This window comes from Poecilia latipinna, unplaced genomic scaffold (genome assembly GCF_001443285.1).
Source record: "Poecilia latipinna isolate Pla-1442-1.1 unplaced genomic scaffold, P_latipinna-1.0 Scaffold2097, whole genome shotgun sequence".
Taxonomy (NCBI): Eukaryota; Metazoa; Chordata; class Actinopteri; order Cyprinodontiformes; family Poeciliidae; genus Poecilia; species Poecilia latipinna.
In genome coordinates this window covers 89,452-106,995 of record NW_015114713.1, presented here as the reverse complement: position 1 = coordinate 106,995, position 17,544 = coordinate 89,452, and the positions used below count along the sequence as shown (strand labels likewise).

At 42.6% G+C, this 17,544-nt stretch overlaps 2 protein-coding genes across 5 annotated transcripts in view; one reads left to right on the top strand and one right to left on the bottom strand.

The window, feature by feature from the left end:
• Positions 1 to 579: 579 nt before the first annotated feature.
• wdr47a (WD repeat domain 47a) lies at positions 580 to 15,359 on the top strand. Its single transcript, XM_015017049.1, has 17 exons — positions 580 to 807; positions 4,360 to 4,550; positions 4,863 to 4,946; positions 5,079 to 5,163; positions 5,513 to 5,644; positions 6,242 to 6,418; positions 6,517 to 7,028; positions 7,989 to 8,106; positions 9,596 to 9,777; positions 11,428 to 11,670; positions 11,764 to 11,824; positions 11,966 to 12,123; positions 12,465 to 12,634; positions 12,720 to 12,890; positions 12,998 to 13,129; positions 13,221 to 13,439; positions 13,529 to 15,359. The coding sequence occupies exons 2-17, from the start codon at positions 4,393 to 4,395 to the stop codon at positions 13,669 to 13,671; spliced, it is 2,745 nt and encodes a 914-aa protein (XP_014872535.1). The 5' UTR covers positions 580 to 807; positions 4,360 to 4,392; the 3' UTR covers positions 13,672 to 15,359.
• Positions 14,583 to 17,544, bottom strand: part of gpsm2 (G protein signaling modulator 2) — a 14,534-nt gene continuing 11,572 nt past the window's right edge. For all 4 annotated transcript variants that reach the window (XM_015017050.1, XM_015017054.1, XM_015017052.1 and 1 more), the window contains 5 exons: positions 16,599 to 16,675; positions 16,326 to 16,514; positions 16,081 to 16,240; positions 15,796 to 15,986; positions 14,583 to 15,567 (listed from right to left, as the gene is read on the bottom strand). In XM_015017050.1, coding sequence (XP_014872536.1) covers positions 15,403 to 15,567; positions 15,796 to 15,986; positions 16,081 to 16,240; positions 16,326 to 16,514; positions 16,599 to 16,675 — 782 coding nt within the window. In that variant the 3' untranslated portion in view covers positions 14,583 to 15,402. The remainder of the gene's footprint in view (positions 15,568 to 15,795; positions 15,987 to 16,080; positions 16,241 to 16,325; positions 16,515 to 16,598; positions 16,676 to 17,544) is intronic.

The following is a 17,544-nucleotide window of genomic DNA, read 5'->3' as shown; positions in this document are numbered from 1 at the left end:
GTTTAGTGATATTTGCGGTCTTGACTGGTCTTGAAATAAAATGCTGATTCCTCGGCGCCCGAGACAAGACCGAGACCATCAAAAAATGATCTCGAGACCAAGACCGATCTCGAGTACTACAACACTGACTTGTACCAATGATAGTTTAGGAGTCAGTACATTTGGTCATAGCTGCATTAAGTTTGAAAATAAAATGCACATGTAGCATCTATTAAATGACATAACATAGAACCTTCTTTTTTGAGATATTGTAATTGTGAACTGTGTGACACTGCATTCTCATTGTAAGTCTGGTCTTATCACAATGGTGTCATTTAGAGTTTAATGTCCACTTACGCTTTGTGTGGCATGCATTGATAATAAACTGCAAATTACATGAGCAAATTTCATTTCATCAGTCTTTATTTATATATAGTATGTGAATGAAAGTACTCTTACTGTATTTTCATTGTCATAATCAGTGGACCCCTTACAGATAGCCTTGCCCCCCCCTCCCCAGCGATAAAAGTCTAGCTCCGCCACTGTTCCCTGCTCACAGAAACACCCCATAACTGTGCGTGAGGTTGGTGTGTGCGGAGGATGGATGGAGGCGGTGCTCTACAGGCAGCAGAAGGCAGGCAGCGGGCTGGGCAGGGCGGCTCCAGAGACCGCAGTCAGTGAGCGCAGCGGCGGAGAAACATCCAGCTAGAGGAAGGGAGACAGACACGGAGGAGCAACACGAGAACTGCTGACGGGGTCACCGTGACACCGCCTGTGAACAGCGGGGAGACACACCGGCGTTTTTATTCCATGTATTTTTAGACGCTGGTGAGTGTTATTGTTTTTCGTGTTGCTGGTGCTTGGAGCTGTCACCCCGCCCGCCCGGCCAGCTAACTAGCGGATGATGCCTCTCCCCTCCTCGGCCCTGGCTAGCTCCCCTCCTACCGCTGGTTAAATTAGTCAGCTTTGTATGAGCCCTGACAGTAACTAGCCATTTGATGGTTCTGCTCTAATCCTGCGGCTAAATTCAGGGCCCGTATAGAGCTAACAAGCAACTTAAGCTTCTTATGCTGTTTGACTCTGTGGCTTAATGCTTGTTATTGGCTAACCATTGGCTAGCTTAGCAGAACTGTTGGCTCTTGTTTCATTGGGTCCAGGCTTTCTGACAGGAGCTTGTTCTTTAATGACAGCTCACACACATTGTTCCTTTTAATCAAAACAACATTATTGTATGCTGTGTCATAGAGATTTTTATGGTTTGACTCCTTAAAATTGTATGTGGCAACAAGTATCTTGGTTTACATCCAGAATAAGCAACACTTAAGTCCAACACTCTGTCTGTTCAGGATGATGATCCCATGAAGGGAAATGGCACCAACACGAGTGCCAGTTCATTTCCATAAAGCTAATTTACCTGAATCACAAATCAGGACAGCCTGCTTAGCCGTCTAGAGCACCTTGAAATAAAGCTGTGCCGCTCTTTGATACAGGTTGGAAAACTTCTGATGAGCACACAGATTCAGTCATGTTATGTTTGTTTTTTATTTCACTCAGGGCTTTGGCGAAGGGCTTCCACTACATGTTTCCATATTTTTTTTTTTTATGTTGGATGAGTCAAATAAAAATGTAAGGTGTACATACATTAGTTCTACGTTTTTTTGAAATGATGCCTCTTAAGTTTTTTTGCAAGCTTTGCGCGTATCATGAGTGAAACATTTAACCCATTTTATGTATTGTAACAGAGTAAAGATGTTGCCACTTATTCTCAGTTATTGGTTGAGTAATGATTGCAGTTTTATTTCCAATCACTGATCTATAAAATGCTTGACCTGCTTTTTAAAAAAATCTTTTTTTGTTTTTCTTTGTGTGGGTTTGTTTTTCATAACTGTCAGGTCTTATAAGGTCAGAAATACAACTTCAATGTTCCAATCTGATTTCATAATAAAAAAAAAAACATTGGACAGTACTTGTGAAACAATACTAACTTGTTTCAATTTCACATATGGTAGTGCTCTTAAATATAAAGAGGTAGAGGTAAGTTTGGTCTCACATATGTAAACGTCAGGCAGTCTCTCAAAATTAAGAAAATCAACCTGCCCCTAATTGTAGGCCAGGACTTTGACTGGACCATTCTAACACATGGATATGTTTTGATTTAAACCTGGGCGGTGAACTTCGACCTGGTCGACAGTGACATGAGCGTCCAACAAGTTTTCGATCCCATCCATCTCTTATGATCAAAGAACTTCAGTTTCCTTTCTCCTTACAATTATGCATTACTTTGTGTTGTTTTTGACATTAAGTCCCAATAAGATGCATGTAGGTTTTAATGTGACAAGCTGGAAAGCTGAAAGGATGTGAATCCCGTCCCAAGGTACTCTAAATACGGACTTTTACTCGCATTCAACCACTCAACATGTGTCACTGCTATTGTTCTGCTCAGCTCAACTATCTTTTATCTTGTTCTTTGACTTGAAAACTTGACTTGAATGAACACTAATCAGCACGATTTCCTCAGTTCGTCTTGTAAATGTGCCAAATTTAGGCATGTAGGCTCATTTCTTTTATTTGTGGTCACTGTGTAGAAGTTGATGAGTAAACTGTAAAAACGGTAACTAAAATTAGATCATCTTGTTACAAATGAAGCACGATCTCAGTACATTTGATCAATTAAAACCACCGCTACTCTTAAAGCAGCTTGACAAATTGGCATAATTACAGCCTCTGTTTTCCAAATGGAAAAACACAATTATAAGATGAAATGATCCTCAGCTCTGTGGGCATTTAAAGGATGAACTGTGTCTAAGTGCAAATATTTTTATTGGGATTTTACATTTTGCTGTGGTTGAAGTACAGAGTGGCAGTATTTATTTTGTTTAGTTTAATTTATGGCTGCATAAAGATACAATGGCCTATGAAGTAATAATCAGTGTGGTTAAAACCCATCATCCATCCACAAAAAAATGTCAGATTAGTATGTAAATAACAAACTGAGCAGAAAAATACCTTGTAAATAACAGATTGTGTGGTTGTTTTAAATCTAGAGATGTTTAGATGTGTGTTAGACGTGTTGATTTGTTGCTGCGTCAGGAGCCGCCATCTTGCCAGTTCTGGGTTCAGAATCTCAATGAAACACATTTTGCTTTGTCTGGTTTGAGTAACAAAAGACAACAGTTTTATATATATATATATATATATATATATAATTTTTTTTTTTTTTTTGCATTTTTGTTCGTCTTGCATGTTTCATATCATCAAACAAATCTAGGTATAAAACAAATGTAACACAAATGAATACCAAAACCCACAACAATTTGATCCTGACACATGATGATTCATGAGCAATTAGCCGTTCAACCCAAACCGGCTCCGTATGAAAATTTAATTTACCTGCTTGTTAAATCATTAAGTAGGAGTAACCACATCTTTTGGTTTACTTTTGCTCTCATAGTCAAACAGTAATCCAGGCTTGATTACTGCTTGACCTGCAGAATCTAGAAATTCTTTGAGTAGAACCAGTCTGAAAACAGGAAGTAGGGTTAGATCTCAAAAAGCAACTCTTCACATAGAGCAATTTTTTTCATATGGCCTGGTGAGTTTGGATCCTTTTTATTCCCCTTAATGTCTGATTTTTTTAAAATTATTTTTTAAATTCAAAACTACATTTTGGAATTACTATAATTATCTTTATTTGTATGTGAGGCAACTGACTGTTCACAGTATTGCACCACCAGATAAAAACATGTTGTTTTCTACAATGATTCTGATCAGATTTGCTTACAAATTTAATTTTTTTTACTCATTTATCTGCCTGACATCACAGTTTGCAACTCATTAAACCATCTCCAGCTTGCATTGTGCCAGTCGTCTCCATTTGGAGACTTTACTCTAAGACAGCAGGTTTTATTTTATATTATCGTTTTTTGTCCTTTTTTGTGAAATGGTTTACTGTAAGCTGTTCCCTTGACAAGGCCATTGCTCCTAAAATGGAGATGACGTCTAAAAAACTAGCTGACTTTACTGCACATTTAGTCACTTTTTCAAATGGAAAAACTACTGCACATTTATTTAAACCTTTACAGTGACGTGTGATGGTGTTTAGGTCTGGCTGACTGTGCACGCTTACATAATGATGCTTAAGTTATAAGATGTTCTCAACAGAGAGCTAAAGTGGCAGAAGACAGATGGTTGTCTTGATAAAAGTTAATGAATATAATGCAGTTTTAATGAGTCACTTTTCTCTTCCTAACTTGTTTTCCCCTGGCCTGCTGCAGTCAGGCTGTTGTTTTGCCTAACTTCTTCAAGTTCTAAACACACATATATATATATATATATCACACAGCTGAGATGTTGGCTGCTTCCCTGGTCTTTTGTGTTTAGCTTCCCTGCTCCTGTCCCTCCAGCGTGATCACCATGACGGCTGAAGAAACCATAAATGTGAAGGAGGTGGAGATCATCAAGGTGATCCTGGACTTCCTCCACTCCAGGAAGCTGCACATCAGCATGCTCGCTCTGGAAAAGGAGAGCGGCGTCATCAATGGCCTCTACTCAGACGACATGTTGTTCCTCAGGTAAATCAGCTCCACACCGGTTATGTATGTCCAACGTTTCTGACTCCATCTGCTACATTCAGCACTGTGTTGCACTGGAGACCTGCATCAAACTGGACATCTGCCAACATGTCTTACTGTTGAATACATTTTTGAGAAAATTCCCTTCTAGTGTGAGTCGTTTCTCTTTCGCCTAATTTGGTCTTTTTAAAACTTTCCTTGAGAAATATAAGTTTATAGAGATGAATGTCAAAAAAAAAAAGAAGTTATTTTCTGCAGATTTTCTTTCCACAACAGAGCTAAAAATGGGGAAACTGTTTGGTTTTGTTTCAGGCAGCTGATCCTTGATGGCCAGTGGGATGAGGTCCTGCAGTTCATCCAGCCTCTTGAGTGCATGGACAAGTTTGACAGGAAAAGGTGAGCCAGTCAGGTTTTTAATGTCTCCAGTTTGACCCTTTTTGATATTTTGGGTTGGTTTTTGATGAAGTTGTGTACAGTTATTATACATCTTTGTCATGTGAATATAAAATGCGGAAACATTCTCCTCAGGTTTCGTTACATCATCCTGAAGCAGAAGTTTCTGGAGGCTCTGTGTGTGAATAACGCCATGTCCGCTGAGGACGAGCCACAGCATGTAAGTCCAAATCTGGAGCCAGATTACAATTTAAAGAACCTTCCACACTTACTGGCACTGCTGGTAAGGATGTGTAAAATAATCTTTTATTGAAGTTGCATAATCTCTTATAGGAAAAAAAAAAATACAAGTTTGTACATTTATAACAAAACCCTCTAAATATCAAAAGGTTTCCATTTACTAACGGTTTGCAAGTTTTTTTTTTCTCTCGGTTGTTACAAGGATAAATATTTGCAATAAAACTGCTGACAGCTCCCAGATTTAAATCTAAAGTGATGCCAAAACGTGTGGTGTCATGTGTTTGTTGCTTTGGTCTTGCTGCTGAGTAGCGCGTGTTTCTTGTTGCTAGATGGAGTTCACCATGCAGGAAGCGGTGAAGTGCCTCCACGCTCTGGAAGAGTTCTGCCCGTCCAAAGATGACTACAGCAAACTGTGTCTGCTGCTAACGCTGCCTCGCCTCACAAACCACGCTGAGTTCAAGGTGGGAGTTTTAGGCTGTTTTCACACCCGGTGGTCCACTAGACTCGGTTTGGTTGAGGTCCAAAGTTGCAACAAGAGTGAAATCCAAACAAAAATGTAAATTTTAGTGGTTGTAGGATTCCTCATTTTGGTTTTTTTGGCCAAAGACTGAGAGGCATTTTTTCACTACAGCAAGACTCGCTCTTTTGTTTTGGTTGTTTTCACCCAGAATGCCTTGCGGTATAGTTTGCTTCCTGCTTTTGGAGCAGACTCCGGTCCACTCTGCATTCACATTTGCATTCAAACAACACCAGAGTTCACTTGAACTGAACTGAGACCCAGGTTTTTAAGTGGACCAGATTTAGCTTTTTTGGTCCACATCAGAGTTCAGTTGCTCATTCGCTCCTCCCCAAATGAACTGGACTTTCTGGGAAAATGAACCAGAGTTCAGCTAAAGAGGAACTAGTAGGGCTGGTGGGAAGACACTCGTATTTCTACAGATTAAGACTTACAAAATGTTACAGCTACATCTTGTTTGTTATGTATTGGGAATAAATGACCTTTGAACTTGTTTCTTTGGACTAAAATACCTTTTTTTTTTTTTTTTTCCTCCCCTCAGGACTGGAATCCCAGCACAGCCAGAGTGCAGTGTTTTGAGGAGGCCTGCAACATGGTGGCCGAGTTTATTCCCGCAGACAGGAAGCTGAGTGAAGCCGGCTTTAAGGCCAGCGGGGATCGCCTCTTTCAGCTGCTTCTCAAAGGAGTCCTGTACGAATGCTGTGTGGAGTTCTGCCAGGTGGGAACTACTGAAGATGTACGCTGGACTGAGTTGTTGGCATAATTCTGTTTACAATCATTAACATTCAGGCTTTTTTTTTTTTTTGTCATGTGCAGAGCAAGGCAACAGGCGAGGAGATAACAGAGAGCGAGGTCCTTCTGGGTGTCGACATGCTGTGCGGTAACGGCTGCGACGATCTGGACCTGTCGCTGCTCTCCTGGATGCAGAACCTCTCCCACAGCGTTTTCACCTGCGCCTTCGAACAGAAGCAGCTCAACATCCACGTCGACCGCCTGGTCAAGCCGGCTAAGACCGGCTACGCCGACCTGCTCACCCCGCTCATCAGCAAACTCTCCCCGTACCCTTCCTCTCCGCTTCGGCGCCCTCAGTCCGCAGACACCTACATGACCCGGTCCTTGAACCCAGCCCTGGACGGGTTGTCCTACGGCTTGTCGGGCCAGGATAAGAGGGCGAGTGGTGGGGAGATTGTGCCAGGGAAAGGGGTCTCTCCCATGTCTCACTCCTTTGCAAACTTCCACTATCCAGGAGTGGGAGGACAGAACCTGAGCAGGAGTCTGATGATGGAAAGCTCCGACTGCCACAGCATCTTCGAGGAATCGCCCGAAACGTAAGAAACCTGGTTATCAGAATCTGACGATTTTAGGCCAGAACGGCCGTGATCTGTGATGTGCCAGACAGAAACTAAAAATCCAGTCTTTTTCCAGCCAGTGAACACACTGTAGCTAGAAAATAATTGATTGGAAGTTATTAAATCAAGAAGACTTTAAGTAAGCTCTCGTCAGCAAGAGACGGACGTTTAAAAAGGAAATGAGAGGAAGCAGAAAAGCTGTCAGCAGCTTCAGTGAAAGATGAAATGACAAACCTGGACAAATAAAATAGACTTCGACTTTTAAATGCGTTGACTCTGCATTATAATGACAATGCTTCTATGCTAAGAGTTGTTAAAGGCTTGTCGTTTTTCTACATGGGGAAATCTGTGTTCTTCGACATTTAGATGATTTCTCTACTAGGAACCAAAAGGAAACCAACAATAATGTTTATACTTCCTAAAGCAAAATCACAATTGGCTAAATTCAGAATTCATAGGCTTTTAGTGTTAGAAAGTTGAAGATCTGTACAAAAACAGGGTTTCATGAAAGTGTAAAAATATGTGATATTGTTGGCAAGTGTTGCCACAGTGACAGGATCTAAAAATATTTATCTCAACAGTGTTGATGTGTTTCTGTTTTGGGATCATGGCAAACACAAGACATGCAGTTTAATGACTTAATCAACCATTTTCATGCTGCAATAAACAAGCATCGCTAAAATCTATTATTAGCATACACAGCTTAAATGCATGATATTTACTGAATACTTATTTCAGTTCAAGCTGTTTTTTGCGATTACATATATTGCTACGTCTCTAAATTTGCTAAATATTTCGCTGCCAGAGCCATTGGTCCCTACAAATATCTGTCAGGGGGAAAAAAAGCATTTTTGTTGTGATTATTTGGGGATTTACTAAACCGGTGATTCCGGGTTTTAGCAGACGTTCTAACGCTGCGGTCTTTTTTTGCGTGTGCAGATCCAGAACCGACACACCCGTAGATAAGATGTTGAGCTCTGGTGCGGCTCCGAACGCGCGGCCCGACTCGGCTCCGGGCGAGGACGCGCCGACGGCTGAATCTGCTGATAGGAATGAGGTGAACGTTTGTCCTGCCGAATAATTTGTTTTTACTTATTCCATGGATGAGTTCTGCCCGCAGTGACGCTGTCGGTTCTGATTAATCTGAATCGATCTACGTTAGCGTCTCTGACGCCGACGAAGAGGGAAGTTCATCCAGCATAATGAGGATGCATCTATTTGCTACGAAACTGTGTGAAAACTGACTAAATCAACAAAAAGATTACCATCGCATCTGGTAGTAACTTGTCTGTGTCTCAAAGATGTAATATTTTAGACTTTGATGAAAAATCAACGAAGTGTTTCAACCTGTTTAGCTAGTAAATAATGAGCGTAATGAGGCTGCATGTCAGTAGGGATCAGCGACTCAGTGGCTGAGCTACATAAAATGGGTCATCTATGCCCTTGTGTCGGCTTCAAATGAGGAATTATGTTTGTTTGCTTCATTGTACCTATTTTGGGCCCCTTTGTGTTTCCCTTTATCTTCAGTTAAGTCATTTATTGTAAGTTTATATAAAACTAAAACGTAACTGTCGGTGTCAAACAAAGATTCACACGCAGAGACCCGAGTACGAGCCTCTGAGATCTTTTTCACGTCCCGGCTTTCTCCTCCTTGTTTTTCCTCTGTGCCTCTTTCCCACGTCTGGCTCAAAGCCAGGCTCTGGCCTCTCCCCAAACATTCATCCAGTCTGTTCCCATCGGCTCATCGGGGCAGGAAGCAGACGACAGAGCGGGGAAGTGACCTGTCCTCAGCTCTCCGTCTCACCCTCTTCCCTCCCCTTTATACCTGAGCCGACGGGAGAGGTGAAGAGTTCACAAAGCGTCTTTGAGAGGTCCAGATTGAGCTAGAAAATGCTCTAGTTTTTCTTTAAATGTGGGATGTGTGGGAAAGTATGAGATTTGCTTTAAAAAAAAGGGGGGGGGGGAAAGAAAATTGAGTTCAGAAAAATGTTTTGTTAGACTATCTAGAACACTAAAAATGTAAGTCTAAATATGTTTTTACAATGATTTATCTGTTTCTTAATATCATTGTCACAACTTCAGTTTTTTTTTTTTACAAACAGAATACAGGTGTCAAAGGTCATGAGCTGTGCTTTTATTGACACATCTTGAAAATAGACCTAATCTTAGTTTTATTGTTTCATTATTAGTGGAGATAATTCACTAATATAATAATTCACTAGGTTTTTTTGTTTTTTTTTCTTAAACGTCCAGAGGGTTGTAAAATCTGTGTTGGATCCCTGTTTAATTAAATCAACACATCAGACGGCGACTAAAACATCGATAAAATGAAATAAATCAGAAGTGTTTGTTAAATGGTTCAGTCTCTAAAGAAAAACCTTAGTTGTTCTCCGTTTCCTTGAACAAAATAACAGCAGGAATTTATTTCCATCTCTTTAAAACAGTCAATCTGTCATTCCTGGTCAAATGAAATCCATTCATTATGCCTTCTCATGCTTTTAAAATGAATAATTGCATTTCTTATGTGCGTCGTGCTCTGTCCTCAGCTACGGGAGTCGACCGAGAAGTACGAGGAGTTTTACCGGCAGCGGCTGCGTGTGCAGCAGCACCTGGAGCAGAAGCAACAGCAGAGGCAGATGTACCAGCAGATGCTGCTGGAGGGAGGCGTGCAGCAGGACCCTCCGCCCAGCGACATGCAGCACAGCCTCACCGAGAAGTTCCTGAACAGGTACGGACACAGCAGGACCTTCAGCTTCTTGTATTTTACATGAGAATTACGTATTTCACATGACATATGTGGTAACGTCTTGATATCATCGTCAAAATGTAGATCTGTAACATATTTGTTCATGTTGATTTAAATGTTGCTCTCTATAAAAGCGTCTGTTTTCAAGGACAACGTTCAAATCCCCTTCATAAATGATGATTGTCATAATTTAATTAGAAAATTATAATTCAGTTGAAAATTGTGTATTTGTCTCATTGATTGGACAGTAGTGTATTTACACTGTAGGTGCGTCCTGGTGAATCATCACAGACAAGAGAGCACCTTTAATTTTATAATCGTCACGTCTTTTATGAAATAGCCAGATGCGACTAAGCCACTTTTATTTGTATTTTGTTATCCCTGTTAAATCAGGTAGCATTTGATGACAATAAAATACAAAGAGAGGAAAAAATATGGTATGTGCAAATGAGCATGCGATAACATGGCGGAGGGAGCATCATGCTGTGGGGTTGAATTTTTTTCTTCAGCAGTGATGGGGAAGCTAGTTTGAATTAAAACGATAAACAGGACAATCTTGGAAGAAAAGCATGAGAAGCTGCGAAAAACATGAGCCTGGGGTTAAAGGTTCACCTTCCAGCATGAACACGCAACCAGACTTGTACTAGAATTATGGAGTACAGCAAATCATTTTCATATGCTTGAAATTTCCAGGTAATCTCTGCAATGAAATCCAGTCGAGACAGTTTGCAACAAAAACACGATAAACACTTTTGTTTCTCGAAGTATAAAGCTGGTAGAGACATGGACTGGACCCCTGAAGGCTTGCAGCAAATGGTCGATTCAGAGGGGCTGACCACAAACAAAAACAATTTATTTCAGATTTGAATTGTTTTTGTAGAATTAAAAAAAACAAAAAAAAAAAAAAAAAACGTGCATTTCTTTGCTTCCTGTTCACAGCAACTATGTATTCGTTACGAAACGACTACAGTTTGTAAAGGAGCAGGGAAAGACGTCGGCGCTCTTGTTCGAAGCCGTGTTAATTTTTGTATGGTGTTTGTCCAACAAAAGGGGCGCAGCTGTCAGAAAGCATAAAGTTGACGCGTTAAGGTCTTGAAAATAATGGGTCCCACGAGGCCGGCCCTCACGTGGCGCAGCCCCCTCCAGGCTGCGCGGCACCATCTGCCCCCGAGCTGCTGCACCACCTGGGACTCTCACTTTAAGTGTTAAAATCCTGCTTAATAGCAACTATATTTTCACATGCAGAGACTTGAAGGTAATCCGACTCCAGCAGATTTACAGAAAAACAATTATTTAAAAAGAAGAAAGAAAAATGTATCCTTTTTTTTATTATTATTCTCTCAGCAGGACAAAAGCTTTTTGATTTAGTCATCCTCACGGTCCTCCATCTACCATAAATCTCCCAGTCCCTGCTGACTTCTACATTATTCAGAGGGATGACGGTGCTTATAATAAAATCCTTTATTCTTTTGTCTTCTTATTTCTTGTTTTTACTTGATATTGCTGCCGTGTCAGCCTGTACAACAAAGTAAAAATTAAATAAACCTCCCCCTTTATTTCCAAAAACAAAAGTAAAACTGAAATAAATGTGCTGTGAGAAGAACAAGCTGCGATGTGCCTTTGCTCTTGCAGGTCCATTCAGAAGCTGGAGGAGCTCAATGTGGGAATGGAGAACCTGGGAGACGAGGTGAAATCTCTGACCCAGCAGTGCAACGGGAACGGGAACACGCCTGCCTCCGAGGACAACAACAACCCGCCATCTGTGACCCCGGAGCAGAACCGGAGCCGCGGGGGAGGGGTGGTGAGCAGCACCCCGCAGCGCAGCGTAGGGGGCCGGGTCGTCCCGCCTCCAAATGAGTCCCCTGTGCTCTCAGGGTTGGTGGGATTTATTTAGCTTTCCCACTCGCACGCCTTCGTTTAATGAGTGTTTCTGAGGTGGTGGTGTTTTTTTTTTTGTTTTTTTGACAGTGGACAGAAACCGAAAGGTCAACCGAGCGACTCGCCTGGCTCTTTAACCCGGAGCAAAGAGGTGGGGATGCACCAGAAACACTCTCAGCAAAAAATAAAATAGTAACACCTACAGGAAGCCACTGCTGCTGGGGTTGTTACCCCCAAGTGCCATAAAGTGTTTAATTATTTAACCTGAGATGTTGCTGGGGTTTTTTTTCAGGGCGATAAAACAAATGACCTGTTTGTACCAGTGCACAGTTTGGAGGACACTCAGGCCGTCCGAGCTGTTGCCTTTCACCCGTCTGGCGCTCTCTACGCCGTGGGATCCAACTCCAAAACACTGCGAGTGTGCGCCTATCCAGAAAAACTCAACTCGAGGTAGCACACCGCACTTTGAAACGGAGCGGATCTGGAAGTTCCTCCAGATGCGCACAATGCTGTGAAATGACCTTTTACTCACAAGCCGACTTCATCTGTGCTCTTTCATGTTTTACACATATAATTTAATTGGGACTAAAATTCTGACATGGGGGGGATATTGTTTAAAAATGCTGCCTGTAATTTTGAAATGGAACCTGATAGGTTATTGTAGGAGTGGCATAAAATTAACTGAGTTGATGGTTTTAGATTTAAACTTAGGGAAAAAGCTGTTTAATAAAAAAAATATATATATATTTATAATTTTTAACAGTTTCTCATTGCTGCTCTCTGCTCTGTAGTGTGTCCAGTCCAACGAAGCAGCCGGTTGTTCGCTTCAAGAGGAACAAACACCACAAAGGCTCCATCTACTGCGTGGCCTGGAGTCACTGCGGTCAGCTGCTGGCCACAGGCTCCAACGACAAATATGTCAAAGTCCTGCCGTTCAGCGCAGAGACGTGCAACGCCACAGGTCGAGAGCTCTCCCCGACGTTACGCTACAGCTAGAGTCAACTTTGTTTGATCAAACTCTGATTCGCGTGTCTCTGTTTCTCCAGGGCCGGACTTGGAGTTCAGCATGCATGACGGCACCATCAGAGACCTGGCCTTCATGGAGGGGCCAGAAAGTGGAGGGGCCATCCTGATCAGCGCCGGAGCCGGAGACTGCAACATCTACACTACCGACTGCCAGAGGGGGCAAGGGCTGCACGCGCTCAGTGGACACACAGGTGCCCCAAGGGATTTACCTCTGCACCTCTCCGCATCAGCTTAATCACAAAGGTGTGGAGTCGCAAAGCAAAGGGACTGTGATTATTGTTTTGTTTGATCTGTGCAGGTCACATTTTGTCTCTGTACACCTGGGGAGGCTGGATGATTGCGTCGGGCTCCCAGGATAAGACGGTGCGCTTCTGGGACCTCAGGGTGCCCAGCTGCGTGAGAGTTGTGGGAACTGCTTTCCACGGCTCAGGTCTGCGTTTGTCACTTTGGTGCAAACTGGTGCTTCGTGGAGGAAAGATTCAAAAGTATCAACTGGATTTCACGTCTTCTTCGCTGAACAGGCAGTCCTGTCGCCTCTGTGGCGGTCGATCCGAGCGGCCGTCTCCTAGCAACAGGACAGGAAGACAGCGCCTGCATGCTGTACGACATCAGAGGAGGACGGATCGTCCAGGTGTACCGGCCCCACACGAGCGACGTCCGATCGGTCAGATTTTCCCCCGGAGCGCACTACCTGCTCACCGGTTCCTACGACACAAAGGTCATGGTCACCAACCTTCAAGGTGCGTCTGTAGAGATGGAGCGGACGCATTCTGTCGGTTCAGTGTGGGGGGGGGAAGCGAAGTTGAACGTCTCTGTGTTGCGTTTCTAGGTGACCTGACCAAGCAGCTGCCCCAGACTGTGGTGGGAGAGCACAGCGACAAGGTGATTCAGTGTCGCTGGCACACGCAGGACCTGTCCTTCCTCTCATCGTCCGCCGACCGCACCGTCACTTTGTGGAGACACAACCCCTAACATGAAACTAGACGTAGAAGACGTGCACTAAAACGATGCTTCCCTTCCTTTATGAATAGTCACATCCCTGCTGCGTGCTCACACAAACTGCTAAATCAACCTTTCCTTTCGACTCGTGAACCAAATGGATAAACATCAGAAGCACATGCTGCATGTTCCTTATCATCCTAAGGGTTAAAATATTGGTTTGTTCTCCTTTCAATTCCTGAACCCATGTGAGTCAATTTGTTTTCACTCTGCGCAAACACACACACACACACACACGTTTCCTTCTGCATGTCCTTTTCACCGAGGAGTTGTTGGGGTTTAACGAGATTCGAGTTTTTGTCCCTGATGGTGCCTTCTCAGTCTCCATAACTAAAACAATGCTACGTTCATTTATAGAATTCACTGTAAAGAATTTGTACATTCCTTCTCCTGCGTATCGTTTCCCAACAGCTGCCGTAACGCTGCTATCGTTGAGGTAGAGAAAAACCGATGCAACACGTAATATTTCCGTCAGCCGCAAGCTCCTCGCATCTGGTTCTGCAGATATTGTCGTACTGTCTGAGGTTGTCGCCACCATCGATGTACCCAACGCGTTGCCGCGGCCCAGAATGTGTAAATTAGCTGCCAAGTTGGTTTGATTTGGAATCGGTGTGTTGTTTTTATGTCTTGCAGTGGCTTGCTTGCAACGAAGGACCTTTTTAATATTTCAGCATCGAGGAGATGTACAGTATTCAGATATCGGTTGCACATCCTGTCATTCTTTTGAGCTTAGGTTTGTCTGCTGCTGCTGTTGTGGTGTATTAACAGTAGGTGTCAGTCTTGGTCCAACCATATGCACAATGACATCTGGATGGAAGTGAGGGTGCTTTTAATATTTATTCGAAAACTTTATTTGGGGCATATGCATTGTTTTTATATATATATTTTTTTTCATTAACATCGTCTTGTAGCAGTCAGATTTACTTAAAAATGCATATTTAAGTTTTTTGTTATTCTAGAGTATATTGTTTTCTGAGATGAGGCCAAACTAACAAACATAGATTTATTTATTTCAGTGTTTATGTATGTACAGTTATTTGTTTTTGAAATGCTAGTGGCTCTTAAATTGAGCCTAATTCTTGTTTTTAAAAGTAACTTAAATGAACTGAAGCTTGAGGTCAAGTTACCGGTACATTCAATAAAGTGTCTTTTACAAATAAATAACAGGACTTCTACGGTGATGTTTTTATTTCTTAACTCAAACATTTCATACAAAATAGCAAAGATTCATCGGTTTTTTTTTCTTATTAGATTTTTTTTTATTTTTATTTGAAAGTATTTGGAAACTACCCATATATACAAGCCTCTGTTTTCATACAAATTCATTCACCAATGTGATCTTCAGAAGGTTATTCAGAGACAGCAGTAAACAGAAATGTAAAAAGGTACAATAAATACAAACATAACTGCAGTTGTGTATTGAAAAATACACCAAGATGAAATGAAATTCATTCATAAAGAGCCATTCGAAAAAACAAAAAAAAAGGAGTCCATAAAGCTCCTGCTGAAATTGTTGGTGTGCAAGTTGTGCGAAACAAGTTGATTTCTTCCTTATTCTGTACAATGTTTACAGTGCTTTGTTTCGTCCAAAAGGACAAATGTAATGAGACAAGAGTTGTACTTTGAGTTAGTCATGTCGTAGTTCACAACTTCGTGAGATTAAAAAATATATATATTTTTTTTTGTCCCTTTTTAGTGCTTGGTTTAGTCTGAGCTGGATCTGGCTGCAGAAGGCAACGTGACGCGTTGCTCGTCCATTCGTTTGGCCTGAGAGCGCATGATGAGGCTGAAGAAGTCCTCGTCGGGGACGGTCGGTCCTCGGACCGGGGGTGGGGGAGGGGCGCAACGCTGGTCGTCCAAGCGGGAACCCTGGGGGAGCAGAAGTTTGACATTTTAAGTTTGGGGAGGCACGTCTGCTGGCCAATCAAGCGACGATGTCATGGTAATCAATGGCCGTTAAAAATAAAAATCCAGGAGAGTTCATTCTGATGTCTCCATTTCCGGAGTGACTTAACACTTCAGCACTTTAGACTTTGTGGTAAGCCAGAACTTTGAGTAACAATAAAAGCCCAGAATGAACTTTGAGATCTAAATCACCTGGCATTTGACGAGCATGTCAAAGAAATCCTCATCAGGCTCGGCGTTGTCAGCGTTGGCCATCAGGTGGTTCAACACGGCCTGGTTGCTGCTCTGATTTAGTCTCAGACCTGGCAGGCTTCCCCCAGCGGCCGCCGATTCCTCCAGCCGTCTGCCAGACGATCCTGCTAAGTTCACAGACTCTGAAACGGCTGCAGATTTAAAAAAAACAAAAAAGGATGAATAAACATGAAGCATCACTGAGGATTTTCTAAATTTTGGTCTTCACCGACTACATTGACCCACATTTCCTGATGGTTCTGGGGGGCGAATCCGGCCCGCTGTTTAACGACAACCTGCTGCCTCTGTCCTGAACGGAGCAGCGCTGGTCATCCATGCGGTTGCTCTGGAAACGGCTCAGGAGGTCAAAGAAGCCTTCATCTCCGAGCATTTCAGGAGAGAGTCGCTGGGTTGCAAAGAAAACAAGAAGTTACAAACAGAAAAGAACTGATTGGGTTTGATGATGATGAAACGAATCCTGTGCTGCGTACTTTCTGTGGTCCCTGTGTGGACGTCTGACTTGTGTCCAAGGTGTTGCTGGTGTCCTGGAGGACCTTGGTGGAGCCCCCGATCTTGTACTTCTTCCCCCGCAGGCGGCTGACAAAAAACAGCTTGGAGGAGCTCTTGGCCAGTGACGGTTTGGACTGCTTGGTCAGGATGTCGCTGCTCCACTTCTGACCCTTCAAAACACAACTAAAGTGATTAGCAACATTGAAATGTAGCTGACGGAAGCAAAAACTCGTAGCCAATCGTATTTCTCTCACATTCATCTTGTCCGGTGTGAGCTTCACCAGCTCTAGGTTCTCCATGCTATGTCGTCTGCTCATCCTGGGCTTTGCCCCTGCGAAACGTCAATGTAACATGAACGAAAACAGAAAATGACCTCGATGGACAGTCCAGGATCTTCTGATCGAGATTCTGTAAATATCTTACCTGCAGCAGGCGACTCTCCTAGCATTTTTACCGAATATAAATCCAGCTTAGTTGGTACTAGATGCTGAAGCCAGCAGCTAGTCTGAGACCAAAATGAACTTCTACCTTCTTAAAACGGATCCCCTCTCAAAAAATCGTCACAGCGGTTTATGCAAATGCTAGTCAGACATGTAGGCTGCAGGTTTCATTTGAATTTACTATTTAATTACTCATGAAATAAATATAGGTTGGAGACAGTGAGTTATTAACGATCTTCCTGTGTGAGACATGTGCAAAGGTTCTAGTCACAGCACAGAAGCAACCTGGCGTGGAAGGCATAAACATAAAGCTAGATGAATGCTAATTTGTTGTATTTTATACCGCCTTCCTGTTAACTGAAAAGTGTTTTCAGTTACTCAGGCTGAAAGCACTTTAAGCGCTCTGTTCTCAGTCCACGTTTCATGCGGGGAGAGCGCTCAGCACCTCTATTTCTCACGTAGACAATAATAAACTTCAAAGCGAGTAAAAGCTTGAGGCAGAGCCGACATCCTTTAAAAGGCTCCTGCAAAAACGTTAGCTCATCTCAGACAAATGTCAGCTTCAGCTTCTGGGATCAACTCGTCTGGCCTGAAACTAAACGGAACCAGCTGCAGGTTGGCTATTTACCGCTTATGAACTTTGAACTCCTACACTGTCCCTTTAAGAAACGGAGAACTGTGATTTTCTTTTTTTTTTTTTTTTTGGGGGGGTGGGGGGGGGTTAAGTTGCGAGTTGTTGTCTATCTATTTGTTTTTCTAC